The sequence below is a fragment of the Zingiber officinale genome, chromosome 5B, assembly GCF_018446385.1.
Source record: "Zingiber officinale cultivar Zhangliang chromosome 5B, Zo_v1.1, whole genome shotgun sequence".
In the NCBI taxonomy this organism is placed as follows: Eukaryota; Viridiplantae; Streptophyta; class Magnoliopsida; order Zingiberales; family Zingiberaceae; genus Zingiber; species Zingiber officinale.
The window spans coordinates 4,435,667-4,456,500 of NC_055995.1; the positions used below are offsets into that span (position 1 = coordinate 4,435,667).

Genomic DNA, 20,834 nt, shown 5'->3' on the forward strand with positions numbered 1-20,834 from the left:
ACATGAATCTTACCAATAATTAACAAGAAACTGCATATTTTCCTTACAAGTTTTTTACATAGACGCAATTTTGTACCAAATTCCTACAAACAACTTTCTTTCTATATAACCACTATTTTCATTCTATATGCATCTGTTATCAACAAGACAACTTACAGTAACGATAAACTGATCGTGCAGGATCAAGAATTCGAGATGACCAATATGAACTACAAGCGAAATGAAAAAGAAAAAACAACAAAAAACTACCATGGCTCAGGGCTTCTACCCCAATATTTTGTACTAACATCAGACTTGCTCCAACCTTCCTCACCTAGAATGAGATTTACTCGGGCCATTAAATTTAAAGTAAGATCTTCCTCCAACTCTTTCATTTTATCAGGCCGTGAATTGCAGCAAGAATCCTGAACAGAACAAGATCCTTGATTTTAGTTAAAGGTAAGGTAGTTTCCATCTTAGCATATGATCTGGTAAATAGGCTTTTACCTTTGTGCTTTGATACAACTTCAAGAACTGTAAGCATACTTCGTAGAATCCACAGTGATATAGAAGAATTGCATAATCTCTTAGCTCCTCATGACCTGCATCTAGGAGTACGAGTCTCTCACAGGCTGCGCAAACAAAAAGATTAATAAGCTGTTGTGACATCAAACAGGAAATTAAGAGGAAAAGAAAGAGAGCACTGTGATCATATATTTACCTTTAATTCTGGAGTACAGAAATTCCAAGGAAAAATTAGAGGAAAATTTACTTGGATGAAAATTAGAAGGGATAGAGGAGAAAGAAGAATGTTAGGGATCTTGTAAACTAGGGATCATTTTTAACTACGGTCTAGTACATGGCGTAAATTGCAAAGTTATAGTAATATAATTAATAAAGGTAGTGGGGACTTCCTAGAATAAGTGGAAGACTTCTTGTTAACGTTAACATGATAGCTAGTATGACATTGACGCTTTACGCTCACCGAGTTGTTCTACTATAGGTGGACCATCCTAGAAATCTCATGAGTGCAACATGCCTTGCGCGCCTCTACAAACAAAAATCCTTAGGATCTCAGCCGCCACAAGCACAACAACAATCCCATGTACACCCCTCGCAATTAGTCTTGTGAAGCCTCACTAATATGTATGGTCATTAGTAACAGATATCTAGTTTGCTGTATCCTTCTAAACCAAATATGTTAATGGTGCAATCTGTATTCTGTAGTGTATTTTAGGCACCTCAACACTCTTTAATGCTTTCCAAAGATTTCTACCCAAAATAGTTCTTTATCTACCCAACTTGTTATCAGCGTATGTTATAGCAGGGGCGAGTGATTTACAATGTACATCGGACTATCTCATGAGTGCAACATGCCTTGCGCGCCTCTACAAACAAAAATCCTTAGGATCTCAGCCGCCACAAGCACAACAACAATCCCATGTACACCCCTCGCAATTAGTCTTGTGAAGCCTCACTAATATGTATGGTCATTAGTAACAGATATCTAGTTTGCTGTATCCTTCTAAACCAAATATGTTAATGGTGCAATCTGTATTCTGTAGTGTATTTTAGGCACCTCAACACTCTTTAATGCTTTCCAAAGATTTCTACCCAAAATAGTTCTTTATCTACCCAACTTGTTATCAGCGTATGTTATAGCAGGGGCGAGTGATTTACAATGTACATCGGACTATCTATTATGCTACAATATCTATAATATGAGTTTCTTGTTATTTTTCCCTAAATGTATAGTTGAATCTACAAGGGTTTTAACTCTAGGATCACTGAAATCATTATCCTTTCTAAGTGCTAAGTACAGATCACTTGCACTTTTATTCCTTGATAACAACAAAGGAATACAGAAGAATTTCTAACCAGTTATATAGAAGATGCTTAAATCCTCTACTTGCTAGTATCTGGATAAATATCTGGCTTAGGTGTTTTAATAAGCACACTATCTTAGAGGTCTTGCAGATCATGAAATTATTGATTTATCCAACTCATTTAATTTCTACACATTTTTATTTTCTAAATAAAATAAGATTGATAAGCTTATCTATTCTTCACCTTGCAAAAGAGAGGGACCTGAGAAGAGAGGAATAAAAAAATCAAAATAAAGTAACTATTTCATTGCCCCTTGAACACTAGCAAAATATAAAATCATATTTTGATAGAATAATCTAGGATTCCTCAATTGGTTAGTAATCATCCAAATTTCACATATGGTGCTTACCCCGTGATAGTGACCTATGTTCCTACTCAAGGTCTGTGGAAGAAAAGAATGAAAACAAAAGGTTGGTAAACTTGGAAACGCACAGTAGGAATTGTACACACCTGCTAATGCACGCCGCATATCACCAAAACGAGCGATAGTCCAAACTCCACGCTCTATTCTATGATGAGCAGCCTTTGAAGAAGCTATTTCGAAACCACTGTAGTTGCTTAAAAACATAAGCAAATGGACTAGACATTTTCATATTATTTTTTCTAGACAGAAGTAGATGCAGACCTGGCACTGCCACCTGAATTGTAGTGTCTTTCTCCAACAGATCTTGATCCAAAAGTGAGATTTGCAGCATGTGCTGCTCTTATAAATAAACTAGTAGCACGATCATACTGGAACGGCCAGAAAGTATCCTTAAGATCCCTTAAGATCTATAAACGAAAATGTTACAAACCTTCCATGTTAGTTTTACTAGTCACCACAAGAAAAGTTAAATGTCATGACCATGTGAAAAGGAACACAAAAGACTCTTTTTCTCTCAAAAATTTTCAAGTGACAAAATGAGCATAATAGATAAAGATAATATAATTATCCCATCAGACTTATGAGGTATGTTTGGCTCTAAGCATTATTGCTTTGACATAATACCTCCTCTACACAGTAGGTACTAGGTAAGCACATATTAGTCATCAATTTTCACACCTACAGAACTATAATGCCTAAATTTAAGATACGCCTTCACAAAGTGATGATAATCAGCTTTTTCTCTACAATTTTATTCTTCTACATATTTCCGTTTCAGCATAGAAGTCAGTACATATTACTCCATCTGTGATGCAATAACCATTATGTGCTTCACACCGAAAAATAGTATTTATGCCAAAAATCATAAATTAAGTGTAAAAGAGTAACTTCTAGGTGTTTCAAACCTCTTTTTGTGTGGCAAGAATGTTGTTATGCAAACAAGAATAACTACTCATTTATCACATATACTAATCATAAGCAAATTTTAAGAATAATGAGATAAAATACTCCTAGGTACAATAGTTAATGATGACAACAAACAAGATTATGAAAAAAAAGGTTGATAAATGTAATTAAGCATCACACAAGGGGAGATTGATGAGGTTCAGCTAGGGTTTTCTAGATGGCATCAACGGCCACAAGAAGTCTTCACTTTGTATTTAAATTCAACTTACATCACATAAAACTCACTGAGATGATTCTAGTCCTAGGAACAATAGTTAATGATGATGACAATCAAGATTATGAAAAAAAGATGATAAATGTAATTAAGCATCAAACAAGGGGGAGATTGATTAGGTTCAGCTAGGGTTTTCTAGATGATATCAACGGCCACAAGAAGTTTTCTCTTTGTATTTAAATTCAACTTACATCACATAAAACTCACTGAGATGATTCCAGTCCTACATCTGATTATATAAAACTCATTTTCATTGACCCCAGAATTTAGAGTTGCATGTGTTGAGCTAGAGGGATCATACAGAATGGTGTGGGCTTAGATACTTAGAAGCATGAGCCATGAGAATACAGTTGACATATGAATTTGAATATTGCCTATTGTTTTAGTTCTTTTGTATTAGTGTTTCCAGTAAGATTGGGATTCCTTATGCCCTTGTGTTTTGTAATCATCACTTTTCAAATATGCCATTGAGCAATAATAACTTATTTGGAGCAAAGTTGGGAGTAAAATATCATGATGAGACCATTGCGGTCAGAAGATTTTGTTGCAAAGTCATATTTGATTTATTTTTTATTTCTTTATCTCATAAGTTATTCATAGGTGTTGAGTATGGGGAGCGTTGAGTTATCTTTAATTAGCAAGTAGCAAGATAATTGACCATTTCTTAAGTGTAGCTTCGAGACATTCATTTGAGATTAAAAATACATTTCCTATATTTATTGAGAGTTATTTCTGATATGTTTTTGGAATTATTTTTAGAGATTTCTTGTACACAGAAATTCACATGTTGGTGTTGGATTTTTTAAAAAAATTATTGGGTTGATGTAATTTTATGAATTTCTGCTATGTTAGTCTTCCTTAACATGTGTTATTTCAGGGTATACTTGTTGAGTGCTTTAGTGATCACAAATTATGTCGAGTTTCAGATTCTTGTGTAAAATTTCTTGTGTGAATTTCATGATTGTTATTAAGTTTGTGAGCATCTTGTTGTCGATACATGTTTGTGTCTTACAATTTTGGATGATTAGGAAATTGAAATGTGTTATGAATCATAACATATATTTTGAGATATTTCTCATGTACATTCATCCATGTAATAGTAGATATTCATACCTAGAATGGTTATCCCTTATACAGGATACAAATCCACTGGGCAATGACTTGCTTCATGCATAAATAAAAACACAAATTTTCCTATAGAAAAATATCATGAACTCACCTTCACCAAAAGCGACTTCGTCGTAATAATATGAGATTGATCAGATGATTGGCTTTTCTGTTTCTGATATCCCCTAGGAAGACTACTAAGGTCGTGAGGAAAATGGACCTCCACATCAAACTCCAAAAAGCCATACACTCGTAGCATTTTTATAATTTCTGAGTATATGAGTGACAGTATGCCTGCTGATCCTGATCGACAAGTCAAAGCCTGTACAATATCAAACAGAGGAGTTAATAGGAAGATTCAGAAATAGTCAAACAAGATCAATGACAAAATCAGAGATTACCGAATGAAGATACAAGGATCGAGCATCCGACATGGCATCGGCTCTATGAAATCCCTAAAAAAGAAATGTAAACGAGTTACACAAGACTGAATAAAAGGGGGAAAAGGGGGTTGAGGATGGACTTTCACACAAGATTAATTCATTTTTTTTTAAAGAATTCCCAGCCTAAATCATATTGACTAAGTACAAAAGCTTGAAAAACACAGCATTGATGATTGGTTTTTCCCTCTATTCAAAAATCAAATAGTGATCAAAACGACAAATTCATAGGACAATTAATGACCATGTTAAACAGAAACGCCGAATGTTTACTCATCGACAGATCTTTTGGGTGTCAAATTTTGACTGAGATTACTTTCCTTATGGTCTTTCTTGCTGATTTCGTCTGCAAAAATGCACAATTTGAGCGTACATTGTTGACCTAGTTTTCGAGTATGTTACCTTGTGAACATAGAAATATCGTTCAAGGTTCCCAATAAACACCTCTGGCGGAGACTTCAAAGGCGGCATGTAGAGGGAGCAGAACTCCATCGAAAGATCATCCAGCCGTTCGATGAAAGAATCCACCGGAAGCGGAACCGACGAATGGGAGATGAGCGAATCATCCTCCGCCGCGATCTGCAGCGCCGCCCTAGCGAGGTCGGCTCCGACCCTGACGACGATGCTCGCCTCTCCGCCGATTCTCGACAGCCTCTGTATCTGTTTCACGAACCCTTCTCTGGCATCCTGCTCCAACATCGAACAATTTTTTTTAAAAAAAAAAAAAAAAAAAAAAAAAATGGCACCTCTTTTCCGTCCGAAAGTCAGAGAGGAAAAAGGGGATCACGAACTCGGGCGAGCTTGGTCTCGACTCCGGCTTCATCGAGGGAGTCGTGGAGCACAAGGCGCGGGAGACTCTCTGCGGCGGCACTGGCCGTGCACGAGTGGGACTCCGCTCGGAGGCTGCGGCGTGAAGAGGCCTTCCTCGGGAGACCGGAGGAAGCGTGAGGGAGAGTGAGGGCGCTCAGCGCGACGCAACTCATGGATGGAGACAGAGCGATCCAGGAGAATCGAAGAAGATGATTTGAACCAGAGGAACGGCTGCGGCTGCGGCTGCGGCGGCGACTCGGAGCTGGAGGAACGAAATATCTGCGGAGCAGTCAGAGTTTGAAATTGCCGAAAGTGAAAGAAGTGCAAGAGAATTTATAATAGGAGTTAAATTATTATTATTTTTATTTAAGCATTTTAGTTAGATTTAAAAATACATAAATATTAAATTAGATTTATGTATTAACTGAAAACAAAAAATAGTAGAGTGATTCTGTAACTTGTTTTAAAGAATATATTTTTATAATAAAAATAGTAATAAATATATTTTTTTAAAAATTACCAAGAATAATTTGTGGAAAAAGGGAGGTTGTGTGAGGATGGGAATGATCCTCTTATCTTCTTGCCTAGAAATTAAATTATTAAATCCGTTGGAAATTTTAAAAAAATCACAATCTAGCAATTTAATTTAATTAAAATGCGGAAATTAATTGGAAACAAATGATTATATATATATATATATATATATATATTTTAATAAAAACTTATAAATTATTTCAATGGGACGAAAATTGACGATTTAGTCAAATTTTCTATTCATTTTCAACTCACGTAAGGCAGAACTAATTGAACGACCGATTTAGACGGGAAACCATAAGTGCCTTCGTAGCCACAGGCGATCTTGTGGCGGCAAAGCGGCAAGCTGCCTCACTCGCGGTCAATCGTTGATGGGCCGAGAGCTGTATTCATTCAAATGTCAAAATGCAATTACACTCAAAATTATTTGCTTAATTTCGTCGTATCCCATGGAATTTAGGGTCCTGTCACGAGAACATCCATATCAATTTTTTTTTTAAACACCAAATTTATTTTAAATTTTAAATTTTTTTTATCTTAATTATCCTATCAAATTTTTAAATTTAAATTTCATAAATAATAATTCCTTAAATTTAGTAAATAAAATTCATTCCATAAATATTAAAATATTATTTACTTTAGGTGAAGAAAAAATAATTAAAAATAGAAAAGAGAGAATAATAATAATAATAAAATAAAGATAATGGAAATTTTAAGATAGCTGATATAGTATGTAGTGAAAAATAATTATCTAAATTTAATAAAATGTATGATTTACCTCAAATTTTAGAGATATTATAGAGAAACTGATGTGCTCTTACAACGAATAGAAAAGATAATGATCGGATTTCATATTTCTCCATCCTCATTTATTATATATATACATGATTTTGATACGTTGTATGTCAATTTCATCTATGATTGGGGCATCTGATCAAATCCAAGTACCTTGATTGCTAAATAATATTTTTTTTTTAGCTCGGGGTTAAATCAATAAAATTTTGCTTTTAAGATTCTGGAATTAGATTATAATGTTAAGTTAAAAAATTTAAACGAAAAAATCTTTAGATACTTTAACATATAATATTTAGGCTTTAAAATTTTTTAAAAACATAACGTACCTAAATATTGAAATATGTGGATCACTTTTAGATGTGTCTTAGCACCTGTCATGCACATGCGAAGCAAGACCCCTAATCCGATCCCCATGTTTAGGTTCATTGAACCCTTATAAAAAAAAATGGCAGAGTTGTCAAAAAAGGGAGTAACTCCAAATTAAAGCCCGCTCCTCCACACCTTCTGTTGATCACATCTGTCCTTCGGGCAGGGCGTACTCAGTAAACATATTGTGCATTTATAAAATTGAACCAGGATTGAATTTCGACAAAAATCATGATAATTTTCTTTGATTTATTCTTTTCTAATGGCGTGGAATAGACAGATTTTATCTTGCATAAACTCTTGATTACATTTTAATATCATGCTTCTTAAGATGATCTATGACTAGCCCATAAAGTATTAGCATTATAAAATTTAAGGTTTAAATTTTGATATAGTTAAGGTAAATATCTTTTTTATATGTTAATCACTATTCCAAAGATTAATAGTCATTCATGATTTACTTTCTCTGTATTACCCCTATAACGGATTGATGGGGGTGCTAGGGACGTCGGAAATTTTTAAAATAAAATTTCTCTTCAAAAATCTCTTCATAGTTGATAAAAAGATATTTCTATAATTTTAATTTTTCAACATGTGAATAATTTTTAAATAGAAAATAAAATATCTCACCAATCTACAAATAAGGAAAGAGATCTAATCTCTTTCTTTAATCTTTTGTAGATCCTTTACAAGAGAGATATTTTAATTTTAATTCTCTTTAATTAATTATATCTTCCACATAATAAAAATTAAAATTAAAATTCTTTTAAATTTAATATGGTCGGCCTCCTCTAGCTTGGGTTCAAACTAGGGCCGGCCACCCTAAACCATGCTTAGGACGGCCCTAGCTTGATTCCAAGCTAGCTTGGTCGACCCCTTTTAGGTGGGTATAGAAGGTGGGTATAGGTGGGTATAGTACTCTATAAGAGGCTACGATAGAGACCGAGAGGAGGAATTGGTTTTGGTCTCCCGATAAAATTAAGCATCCCGTGTTCGCCCCGAACACACAACTTAATTTTATCAATAATAATTCATTCCACTAGAGAACTATTATTGAACTACCGCACCAATCCCAAATTACATTTTTGGGCTCTTTCTTATTATGAGTGTGTTAGTCTCCCTGTGTTTAAGATATCGAATGTCTACTAATTAAGTGAGTTACTGACAACTCATTTAATTAATATCTTAGTCCAAGAGTAGTACCACTCAACCTTACCGTCATGTCGGACTAAGTCTACCTGCAGGGTTTAACATGATAATCCTTATGAGCTCCTCTTGTGAACATTATCAACCTAGTATCTCTAGGACACAGTTTCCTTCTATAATCAACAACACACACTATAAGTGATATCATTTCCCAACTTATCGAGCTTATTGATTCATCGAACTAAATCTCACCCATTGATAAATTAAAGAAATAAATATCAAATATATGTGCTTGTTATTATATTAGGATTAAGAGCACACACTTCCATAATAACTGAGATCTTTGTTCCTTTATAAAGTCAGTATAAAAGAAATGACCTCAAATGATCCTACTCAATACACTCTGAGTGTACTAGTGTAATTATATAGTCAAGATAAACTAATACCTAATTACACTACTACCTTCTAATGGTTTGTTCCTTTATATTTTGGTCGTGAGCTACTGTTTATAATTTATAAGGTACTGATAACATTATCTTCTGCATGTGACACCACATACTATGTTATCTACAATATAAATTAATTGAACAACTACAAACAAATGTAGATAATTTGATCAAATGTGATTCTTTATTCAAAACAAATGTTTACAAAAGCTTAGGCTTTTAGTATACACTCCAACAATCTCCCACTTATACTAATGACTAAGCTGTCATTTCTTCTACCATACATCTGATTCTCATTCCCTCCATATGCCGATCAAAAGCTTTCGCCGGAAGGGCCTTAGTGAAAGGATCTGCTAGGTTATCCGCTGATGCAATCTTGGCGATGACAACTTCTCCTCGCTTCACGATATCTCGTATCAGGCGGTACTTGCGCTCTATATGTTTACTTGCCTTGTGAGCTCGTGGTTCCTTCGAGTTTGCAACTGCACCGCTATTATCACAATAAATTGTGATGATTTTGGGCAAACCAGGAATCACATCTAAGTCCATTAGAAAGTTCCTAAGCCATACTGCTTCTTTAGCTGTCTCAGAGGCTGCTACATACTCGGCTTCCATGGTTGAGTCCGAAACGCATTTCTGCTTAACACTCCTCCATGAAATGGCTCCACCTCCTAAAGTAAACACAAAGCCTGATGTAGACTTACTGTTGTCCCTATCTGATTGAAAATCTGAATCCGTGTATCCCACAGGGAGCAAATCATCTACTACTTAAACCTTCTCAGGTACTTTAATATATGCTTTACCGCAGTCCAATGTCCTTGTCCAGGGTTACTCTGATATATGCTAACCATGCCCACGGCAAAACAGATATCAGGTCTCGTACATAGTATTGCATACATTAGGCTTCCTACAGCCGAAGCATAAGGAACTGCTTTCATGTCCTCTATCTCCTTTGATGTCTTCGGAGACATCTCTTTAGATAGAACTACTCCATGCCTAAAAGGTAAGAAACCTTTCTTGGAATCCTGCATGCTAAAACGAGCAAGGATTGTATCTATATATGAAGCTTGGAACAGACACAACATTCTTTTCTTGCGATCCCTTATAACTTTGATCCCAAGAATGTGTGCACAATCTCCTAAGTCCTTCATATCAAATTGTTTGGACAACCATACCCTTACGTCCGATAATACCTTGACATTGTTGCCAATTAACAAAATATCATCTACGTATAGTACAAGAAATACCACCACGTTTCTGTTACACTTCTTGTATACACAAGACTCATCCGAACACTGAATAAATCCATATGACTGGATTACTTCATTAAATTGGATGTTCCAAGACCTTGAAGCTTGTTTCAGTCCATAAATGGACCGATTGAGCTTGCACACTAGATGCTCTTTGCCTTTTTCAATAAACCCTTCTGGTTGCTTCATATGGATGTTCTCTTCAAGACTTCCATTAAGGAAAGCTGTCTTGACATCCATTTGTCAAATCTCATAATCCATATGAGCAGCAATGGATAAGAGTATCCGGATAGACTTAAGCATGACTATCGGTGAAAAGGTCTCCTCATAATCGATTCCCTCTTTCTGAGTGTACCCTTTCGCAACAAGCCTAGCTTTAAAGGTTTCTACCTTCCCGTCTGTCCCTCTTTTCCTTTTGTAGATCCACTTGCATCCAACGGCTTTTACACCATCAGGTGGTTCTACGAGCTCCCAGACCTTATTAGAGTACATAGACTCTATTTCAGAATTCATTGCCTTTTGCCAAGATGCTGCATCTATATCTTGGAGTGCTTCGTCATATGTTCGGGGATCAGGTTCATGTTTACCCGGGATCAAGTCCGAAGACTCTCCCAAAAACATGAATCTTTCAGGCTGCCTTACAACCCTCCCACTACGACGGGGCACAGTCTGTGGTTGTGTATCATGTGTGACACGTGTTGCAGTCTCTTGTGGTACTTCATCTTGTACTGTTGGTACTGAAGTAGACGTGTCCTCTCTAAGTTCTTCTAAAACAACTTTGCTACTGGGCTTGTGATCTATTATATAGTCTTCTTCTAAAAACTGGGCATTGGTACTAACAATGACCTTCTGGTCTTTAGGACTATTAAATAAATCACCTTTCATTCCTTTGGGATACCCCACAAACACGCGAGCTTCTGTATGAGATTCTAACTTATCAGCATATGGTTTCAGCACATGTGTTGGATTACCCCAAATCTGAATATGTCTTAGACTGGGCTTTCGCCCATTCCACAATTCTGTGGGAGTAGAAGAAACTGATTTAGAAGGTACTAAGTTCAGAATGTACACTGCTGTTTCCAGTGCGTATCCCCAAAATGAATTTGGTAATTCTGAATAACTCATCATCGATCTAACCATCTCCATAAGAGTCCTATTCCTCCGTTCTGCCACACCATTCTGTTGGGGTGTACGAGGTGCGGACAATTGGGATTGAATCCCGGCCTCTGATAAGTAATTCCTAAACTCTCCTAAGAGGTATTCGCCACCACGATCAGACCGTAGTGTCTTGATACTTTTACCTAGTCGTTTCTCCACATCAGCCTTGTACTCTTTGAACTTATCAAAGCACTCGGACTTGCGACGCATTAGGTAAATGTATCCGTATCTTGAATAATCGTTTATAAAAGAGACAAAATATTCAAAACCTCCTCTTGCCTGGATAGACATAGGACCACACAAATCAGAATGAACCAATTCTAACACTTCTTTGGCTCTATACCCCTTGGCTTTGAAAGGCCTCTTGGTCATTTTACCTTCCAAGCAAGATTCACAAGTTGGAAAATTTTCCAACTCTAATGAACCCAATAGTCCATCGGCTATAAGCCTCTGAATCCTACTTAAGTTAATATGACCAAGCCTTAGATGCTAAAGATATGCTTGGTTCATTTTTTAAGGTTATTTTCTCTTATTTGAATTAGAAGATGAGTTATAAATTTCCTTGTTTTGCTTTGTGAGAGAAATTGGATTTAAAGTATACAAATTGCCAACTAATGCACCAGAACAGATAATCACTTTATTTCTCTTAATAACTACATCGTTACTAAATGAAACTGAATATCCATCCAAAAATAGTTTAGAAACTGAAATTAAATTCTTTCTAAAACTGGATACATAAAGACAATTTCTTAAAACCAAATTTCTATTTCTATTAAAAGATAAGTAGACATCTCCCACTGCAACAGCCGCCACCTTAGTAGCATTGCCCATGTAGACGGTAATCTCTCCTTCAGTTAGTCGTCGGGTTTCCTGGAACCCCTGCAAGGAATTGCAGACATGATCAGTGGCTCCCGTATCTACACACCAGGTGCTGGTAGATAACACCGCTAAACAAGTTTCAACAACTAGAGCATGAGATATACCTTTGTTGTTCTGATTCCTACGAGGACAGTCCGCCTTCCAATGCCCTGACTGCTTGCAGATGAAGCACTTGCCCTTCGGCTTCTTCATTCCAGCTTTAGGTCCTGTACTCTGAGATTTATTCACTTTCTTTGCTGAACCAACTTGTTTCTTCTTCTTCTTTCCTTTCGGTTTAGAAGTAGAACCATTTTCAACATAGTGAATATGAGAATTGTGACGAAACAAACCTTCTGCTGCCTGAAGTTCTGTCAGTAGTTCCGCCAATGAATATACCCTTTTGTTCATATTGTAATTCAGGCGGAATTGCTCAAAACTTCTAGGTAGTGTTTGGAGGATCATATCGATCTGGGTTTCCCCATCAATTTCTCCTCCAAGGATCTGTATTTCGTTCAGATAAGCCATCATCTTTAGGATATGATCCCTCACAGGAGTACCCTCTTGCATGGTGGCTGTCATTATCTTTCTCATGGCTTCTTGCCTAGAAACTCGATCCTGATGACCAAAGAGTTCCTTGAGATTGTTCATAATATCATAGGCTGTTGGTAAATCTTGATGCTGATGTTGCAATACATTTGACATTGAAGCCAAAATGTAACACCGCGCCATCTCATCTGCTTTTACCCATTTCCTATGATATTCAATCTCCTCTTGGGTAGATTCACCAGTGAGTGCATCAGGACAAGGCTCAGTTAGTACAAACTTATAGCTTTCAGCAGTAAGAACAATGTCCAGGTTCCTTTTCCAATCTATGTAGTTAGGACCAGTAAGTCTATTCTATTGTAGTATGATGGACAGTGGGTTGAAAGTCATCCTAAGAATCACAAATAACTTTTGGTCAGAACTCTAAATTTAGAATAATATTGATTCCTCAAACAATACTATTTTAAATTAACCAACGCCTCAAAACACCGTGAATTTTGTATGCCACGATAGTGTGGACGTATACAAATTCAGCATTTGTAAAAGGAGGGTTTAACCCATTAATTTTATTATCTTGTCAACCTAACTTTTTGACAAATAAAATTAATAGTTGGTATCCTTTGGTCTCACGAATAATAGCAGTGACTCCGATGGGGAGGATACTATTAAACGTGCCTAAGTGTATACCATTACTTGACACTAAGTCCATTAATAAGATTGTGCCCCTTCCGATGGGGAAGATCACACGCTCTTAATTAACTTCTTATAGTCATCCAGAATGGAAGTTTGTTCTAGTGATCCACAAACAAGCTCATCCGATATGGAGGAAGGCACTCAGAGCCAACGCGCAAGCTTGTTTGCATCACTTACAAACCAGTAATGGAGACCGTGGAATTTATTTAAAATTCCTCTCCCACTTAGTTATTTATAAATGAGGAATTTTAACTATGCTAGCCTACTAGACATGTGTACTAACATGCACACACGGCACAATATAAAAGCAATAAATAGAAAATCTAATTTTCAACTATTATGGCTTTTATCTATGGTTGTCCTCCGTGTGTTGTCATTCAAGCTACTGTCATATTTGGCCACCGTCACCGGGTCTAGCTGTCGCATCCATCTTGCTCCTTGTTCCGCTGCGCCTCTGGTCCTCAGAAGGTTCCACGCTTTGCAAGATTTGGCCAGACCTAGGAGACTTGGCTCCTATTGCTTCAATATCATAGCCCCATCTTCACACAATATGTAGCCAAGTGACCCATGGGTTGAACGACCATACGAAACTCAGTACCCTGCTTATGTATCAATTTGCCAATATAATATATAACCAGTCGGCTAAAGATCCGCTCGAAATATCTTCAGGGGACAACATTGTCAAAGAATTTCAATAACCTATCAGAGAGTAACAACTATTCGTTAGAGAATATTCATCTATTATAATAGATGTATTCAATAGAATTTTTTTTGAAGGTGATTAAACATCTTCCATCAGCCGACACAAATATTCTCCTAACTACCTCATTAATGGCACCAGTTATAAAAAGGGAGCACATATAGCTAACGGAAGATTCCTCGGACTATGATTGTACATCTCCCAGGCTATATATCTTCCCTTACTCAACAACTCTTGACACTCGACATCCTTTACCATCTTATGATTACAGAGGTTATGAGAGGTGGTATATAAGGGGAGTCCTCTCCATTGGCTAGGTATGCTTTTACAACAATCTCACTTACGTGCATGCATTTACTATTCATCTTCTTCAATTTTCTCTAGGCCAATATACTAACTTGAGTGTTGGAGAGCCTGTGTCAGGGACCTCTTTCTTGGTTCTCACTCTAACGTTATGTTGGCTTGCTTTCCGTGTACACAGAGAGGAAGAAGGAGCCTCTTCTCCTTGATTCACAAGTCTTCTCCCGGTCAACAGCATCGCCACCTGCCTAGTGTGTCATCTCCTCTTATTTTAGACAGGATCAAATTTGTCTCAGTATATGAGAACTTTCGCCTGAATTTGAAACGAAGAGATAGAAGAGGCTAGATGATTTACTATCATCACTTATCACTAGAGGAATTTGAGTTGTTGGTAGCAGCCCGGGCCCAAAGGTTAATGCAACAGCAGTTGGATTGAGATACGCTAGAGAGGGGGGGGGGTGAATAGCGCTCGTGACTTTCACTTTTCGTTCGTTTCAGAAATCTCAAAATACGCAACAAAATGGAATTAAAAACAAACGCAAAGAACAAAGGCACCAAGATTTTTTATTTGGTTCGGAGCTTATGGCGACTCCTACTCCAAGACTCGCATGTAAGAGTGCTTTCGATGGGCAAATACTAATCAATTCGGAATAGTACAAATAATTACAATTGTAGTACAATAGCTTTCGAAATAAACAGAATACCGACAGCTCTTGTGAGAAATTCCTCTAGAAGGATCGTCGTCGGAGCTTTCGGGCATCGTGGAAGTGTTTTCTGAGCAGCTCGAAGAAGCAGAAGTTGTTCGTTGAGTTGTTCTGCAGCTTCTGGTCGAGGCTCCTTAAATAGGTCATTCTGGGCGCCTGAAACCCCTCCGGGCGCCTAGACCACGTGGCTCGGCCACTCCGCGTGCGCCACGTCAGACTCCCAATAGTTTTTGGGTTCGGCGCACCCGGACCAACTGGGGGCGCCCGGACCTGCTTTCTCTAGCAACTTTATTTTCTGCAAAACAAAGTTAGCTCAGGCATAAAATAATATAGAATATAAGAAATGTGACAACGTCCAACTGTCCAGTTCTGACTTTGAGTTTCGTAGAAACTCTAGGTCGAACCAACGCTTAATGTTCTCTCACCTACTCTACTCAGGAGAGTATATCTGTTGCCAGTTGATCCTCCAGACCAACTGGACTTTTGCTCGGCGCTCGAGTCTTCTGGTCTTCATGCCAGATGTCCGCTCCACGACCCGTCCAGTTTTCCACCTGGTTCACGATACCAGGATTTCAACCTAGGGTTACCACCCCCTAGGACATAGGGTTGCCGCCCCCTAGGGTTTTCCCTTTGCGTAACCGCAGCTAGAACTTTTCTTCACCTAAGGTTACCATCCCCTAGGACTTAGGGTTGCCACCCCCTAGGATTTTCCATCAGCCTAACCACAGTTAGGACTTTTGTCTAATACACTTAGCACTTTCCTGCAAAGCTCATTCAGCATATCAGATAACAAAATACGTTAACTTTGAACCCTTTGATATAATCAAAATATAGGTTCGATCGTCGATGCTCCCCACACCAACAATAGCAACAGCAAGTAACCACCAGCGATACTTTACCAAACGATCCTACTATGTCAATGACTAGCCCTCACGCTAAACGAGGAGCCCGAGTGGAAGGCCCAACGAGGCCCCAACTAATCCTCCCAGTGGCTGGCTTCGTGTAGCCACCTATTCCAACAGTCAACCTGCCGCTTGTGCTATCCTCATTGATCGCACATCACCGGACATTATTTCGCACGTCGCTCGAGGGTATGGCTCGAGAGGAAAGACCCTAGCTATTTTCTTTTGGAAATGCGCTAGCACGAGATTTACACAAGGGGAAAGCCCCAATGGCTAGCAGCTCCCCTGAGCAGATCAGCATGTCGTTCTCCCACGAAATATTGGAAGACAAGTTGCCAAACCACTTCTGAGCACTGACGATCAGAGAGTATGGAGGGCAAAGGACCCAGAAGACCACCTCCTCAAGTTCAAAAATACCGCCATCCTTCACCAATACATGAATGTTGTGAAGTGTCGAGTGTTCCTTACTACACTCTCAGGCTCAGCACAAAGGAGGTTCAACTGGCTCTCGACAAAATCCATATGCTGCTTCATGGATTTCCGCAAAACTTTCCTTCATCATTTTGCCAGTAGCAGTCAGTACCATAAAACTACCTTGAGCTTATTTTTGCTCAAGCAGGTGCCCAAGGAGACGCTCAGAGCCTACATTAAAAAGTTCAACCAGGTGGTCATGGATGTCCCCTCAGCCACCCTTAAGATTTTGGTGAGCACCTTTTCTCAAGGGCTCGCTGATAGTGAGTTTTTTGCTCTCTAATAAAGAAGCCCCCAAGGAACTTCGATCACCTATTTGATCGAGCGACAAAGTACATTAATGTCGAAGAGGTGCAGTCCGTAAAAAAAAAAAAGAGGTCACCACGCCCGCTCCAGTATCAGGGCCGAGCAATGCCTCTGCTTCTTCATCATACAAGACTCCAAAAGGGTCCTCAACCTCATCATCAAGAGTCACGGCCTCAAGCGGTACAACACGTAGAGGCCGAGCTGCGGAAATTCCCCGAGCCCCCTAGATGGGCTCCACTAAAGTTATGCACATACCACCGATCGAAGATGCATAACATTCAAGATTGTTATCATTACAATTCAGAGAAACACCTGGGGGCTAATCAAGGGTTTCGTCAGTGCCCGCCATCTCCTAACCATCAACACTATCAATGGCCGAATGGCCCGCCCCAAAGAGAATACTAGGGCGCCAAGCGATGCCAAAGAATGCCCCAACAGCAAGATCGGGCCTCGGCGTTCGCTTGGGTGCAACAAGAGTATCTCCTGACACGGCAAGAGGAAAAATACAATAATACCGCCCCGGGGGGACATTGGCATGATCATAGGAGGTCCGACCAATAGATATTTCAATTAGGCGAGGAAGTCGTACTCTCGCTGACTGGAGATCCACGCAATCGACTACAATCAGGAGCAGACACAGGGGCTTGAAATAAGCTTCGGACCTAAGGATTTGGAAGAGTGAAATTTCTCCATGATATTTACTTTAATAATTAAGGTTGTTATAGCTAATTATTGTTGGTGCAGTTGGTAGCAATGATCAAACCTAAGTTTTGATAAATGACAAATGGATTAAACTTAGGTCTGTTGTGATCTAACCATTCTACCAAGTGTGCATGACTTGATGGGTTTGACACCAGGTTGAAATCTAGCAAGATTTGAAAGACTTGATAGCTGGTGTAGAAGTTCAGATAAGTCAAGGAGTGACCTAATATCTAGCGGAAAGTCTGACTGAGTCAGTAGGACCTGACAGCTAGGTGAAGTCTAGTAGGATCTGCGGACCTGACAATTGGTAGGAGGACTTTGTGGACCATAAGGAAGTCAAGCAATTCTACATGATAAGTAAGGTAAGTCACTGGAGGAGAGTGTTCCAGTGAGGACGAGTCCGAATTAGGTGTTGGATCGATATGCATGTGAGAGGGGGAGAGTGAATTACGTGATTTTTGAAAATCTTGTTTTATCATTTTGAAATCAAAGTATACGCAGCGGAAAACTAAAAAGAACAACACAAGGAAACACAGGCGGTTTTACTTGGTTCGAAGCCTTCGGTGACTCCTACTCTAAGACTCAGATCTTGCGGACCTATCGATGGGTAATCCACTAAAAATCTCTTCCGGTACCTCCGGAAGAGAGAATCAAGTATAAAGAAGATCGGAGAAGTGCAACAGACTGCACTTCCCGTTTGCAAAATTTAAGTACAAAAAAAAACTGTTACGGAAACTCAGGGATTGAAGTACCTTGGTTCGGAGCCTCGGTGACTCCTACTCTAAGAACCTCTTCCCTGATTCTCATTCTAATATTCTGTTGACTTATTTTCTGTGTGTGCATAGAGGAAGGAGTCTCTTCTCCTCGATTCATGTCTCCTCGATTCATGTCTTCTCCTAATCAATAGTATCGCTATCTATTCAGCACACCATCTCTTCTAATTTCAAACCGAATTAATTATTATTAATGAAATCTTTTCTTCTTCTCATTTTATATGCATATTTATCCTAATTTTATTCTAATTTTAATTATTTTTTAATATTTTTATTTTATTATCCTGCCATTTTGTATATTCATGCACGCACGCACGCAACTTAATAACGACATCTTTACAACTAATTTCATTTTTTTAATCAAAGTCATAACTCAGCAATTATCTAAAACAATATACTCTTGAAAATAATACTAAAACAATATTTTATTTCAGAATTCCAACTTCAAATTGTACTCTTATAAGTTGATCTCTCCAGAAGTCGAAAAAGATAGAAAATTGAAGATATGGTGTTGATCACCTATAGATTTCACTTTGACATGTAATACAGTTGATGTTAGTATCGAGTCAGGATAGAAGTCCCTGGTGTTGACTCTCCGACGTTTAAGTCAGTCACCGACGATGAAATATAAGGCGGAGCAATAAGAAAACTGTAGTACAAACAGTGGATATCACATATCTCCGTCAATGCTTGGACCCCTTTTATATAAAGCTCTTGTAGCGCATGTGCACGCTCTCTAAGATGAGCATGATTCCTAAAATTTTTTTCTGAAAAGACTTGTCAGTAAAATGTCTCTGACATAATACCTTAATAGGCAGAGCATATATCTGAAGTGACAGTGGAAATTTTCACTGTACGATCTTCTGGTTGTCACTGTCTGGTGTCGGCGGTACTAACTCTCAGAAAAATATCCATGGATATCAGAGAGAGTATGTTACTAGGCTGAGCGGCCAACCCGCTCGTCCAGAGCTTCACTGTTCCTGTGCCCCGTCTGCTCAGCCAGGGCTCCACTGTGTTTAGTCCGCTCGGCGATAGTAATTCCGCTATTCATGTGTCTCGTAATTCCACTGTGCTTATGTCATGTTCGCTCGATCAAAGTTCTGTTCTGCCAATGTCAAGTCTTGCTGCATGGTTGAGCAGGATAGCCGCTCGGCCGAACTTCTACACATCGTCTTCCTCGTCTGACGTCCGATACTCCATTGAGTCGATCATTTGACATCTCCCCGTGTCGAAGGCGAGTTCGGACCGCCCTGGACCGGGACCTTCTCCCCTCGATTAGGATATTCTCATCCAACCGACCGATGTTATCTATATATTGACCACCTTAACTTTAATTTCTAATGTGACAATTATCCTTCACGGGATGGACCCCTCCTCATCACTGCTGCATCAGTTAATTTAATATTATCTAATAAGGAAAAAAAAGCTCTACAAAGAAGCCAATACAAAGAATATTACTCTCGTGTGGATTTGACAGGAAACGGCAACAATAAATGAATAATCAAAATTGGCCAATTAGGTTCAATGGATGGAGCCACCTGACAGCTGCCTAAACCGACCAATTCAGTGGGGCTTCTCGGCCCACTCTGGTCGACTCGTTCGAATCGACTTGTTAACTCAAAACTATATAGCTAGCCTACCCAACAGGCTCCCAGCTGGTTCGGTTCGAGTTAACACTGTTACTAGTAAAACGTAGTATAAATATGGACTGGAGTCCTCGAGGAAGCAATATAATGCATTATGCATGCTTGAATGAGCTGCTCGTGCTGCCCTCCTTCACCACCAAGTTCTGGTAGGAGCTATAGGTTTGTGTTGCTTTGATGGTGAATGAGAGTGCAGTGGTGGCGGTGCTGGCCATGGCAGCTCTGCTGCTGTTGCTGTTGCCGCTGGTGCTGCCTCCTCTCCCTCCACCTCCTCCCTTCCTTCTCCTGCTCCCTGTGGCCATGGTGCTCCTCCTCGCGTTCCTCGCCTTCCTTCCCAACTCACCCACTGATCCGCATCACCTACACTACTGATGAAGAACAATGATCCGATCCGATCCGATCTCTCCAGAGGAACAATGCGATCCATTATGTCTCTTTTCTCTCTCCCTTGTTCAACAGATGAAGAACTCCTGTTGAGTGCTGCTTTTGGATTTGTCGTTAATGATAAAAAAAAAGCAAGTGGAGTCTAGCGTCGGTAGTTGAAGTACCGGGATTTCGAATGCACCTGTGAGAATATACAGTTGATTAGACTGAGACCACTGAAATGTCTTTGGATCGATTTCACCATGGCCGCTTCTACTGATATGATATAAACAGTCTAACCATGTCCCAACCATTGTTAATCGATGACGTTTTAGTTTTATCGAGTGTGATTATTTAGTCTCTTTTGTTTGTCCTTTGATCGAGAGGGACGTGCATTTTTAATCAACCTCGATG

At 38.8% G+C, this 20,834-nt stretch overlaps 2 protein-coding genes across 5 annotated transcripts in view; one reads left to right on the forward strand and one right to left on the reverse strand.

Annotated features, from left to right (window-relative positions):
* Positions 1–2,246, forward strand: part of LOC121983957 (protein LONG AFTER FAR-RED 3-like) — a 58,268-nt gene extending 56,022 nt beyond the window's left edge. For all 4 annotated transcript variants that reach the window (XM_042536671.1, XM_042536672.1, XM_042536673.1 and 1 more), the window contains one exon: positions 181–2,246. Coding sequence is in view for 1 of the 4 variants with exons in the window: in XM_042536673.1 (XP_042392607.1) it covers positions 181–199 (19 nt within the window). In the remaining 3 variants the exon portion in view is untranslated. The remainder of the gene's footprint in view (positions 1–180) is intronic.
* Positions 10–6,078, reverse strand: LOC121983958. Its single transcript, XM_042536675.1, has 8 exons — positions 5,749–6,078; positions 5,360–5,644; positions 4,919–4,972; positions 4,630–4,839; positions 2,492–2,637; positions 2,317–2,414; positions 487–611; positions 10–404 (listed from the first exon to the last, which is right to left on the reverse strand). Exons 1-8 carry the CDS (start codon positions 5,938–5,940, stop codon positions 246–248), a joined length of 1,269 nt encoding a protein of 422 aa, XP_042392609.1. The 5' UTR covers positions 5,941–6,078; the 3' UTR covers positions 10–245.
* Between the last annotated feature and the right edge of the window lie 14,756 nt (positions 6,079–20,834).

What these genes read in the sequence shown, in the direction of transcription:
- LOC121983958 (XM_042536675.1), bottom strand. Translation starts at nt 5,940, where the DNA reads ATGAGTTGCGTCGCGCTGAGCGCCCTCACTCTCCCTCACGCTTCCTCC. An exon ending in GATCCTTGTATCTTCATTCG is followed by an intron (nt 4,840 to 4,918) that starts GTAATCTCTGAT and finishes GATATTGTACAG; the next exon opens with GCTTTGACTTGTCGATCAGG. An exon ending in CGAAGTCGCTTTTGGTGAAG is followed by an intron (nt 2,638 to 4,629) that starts GTGAGTTCATGA and finishes TTTCGTTTATAG; the next exon opens with ATCTTAAGGGATCTTAAGGA.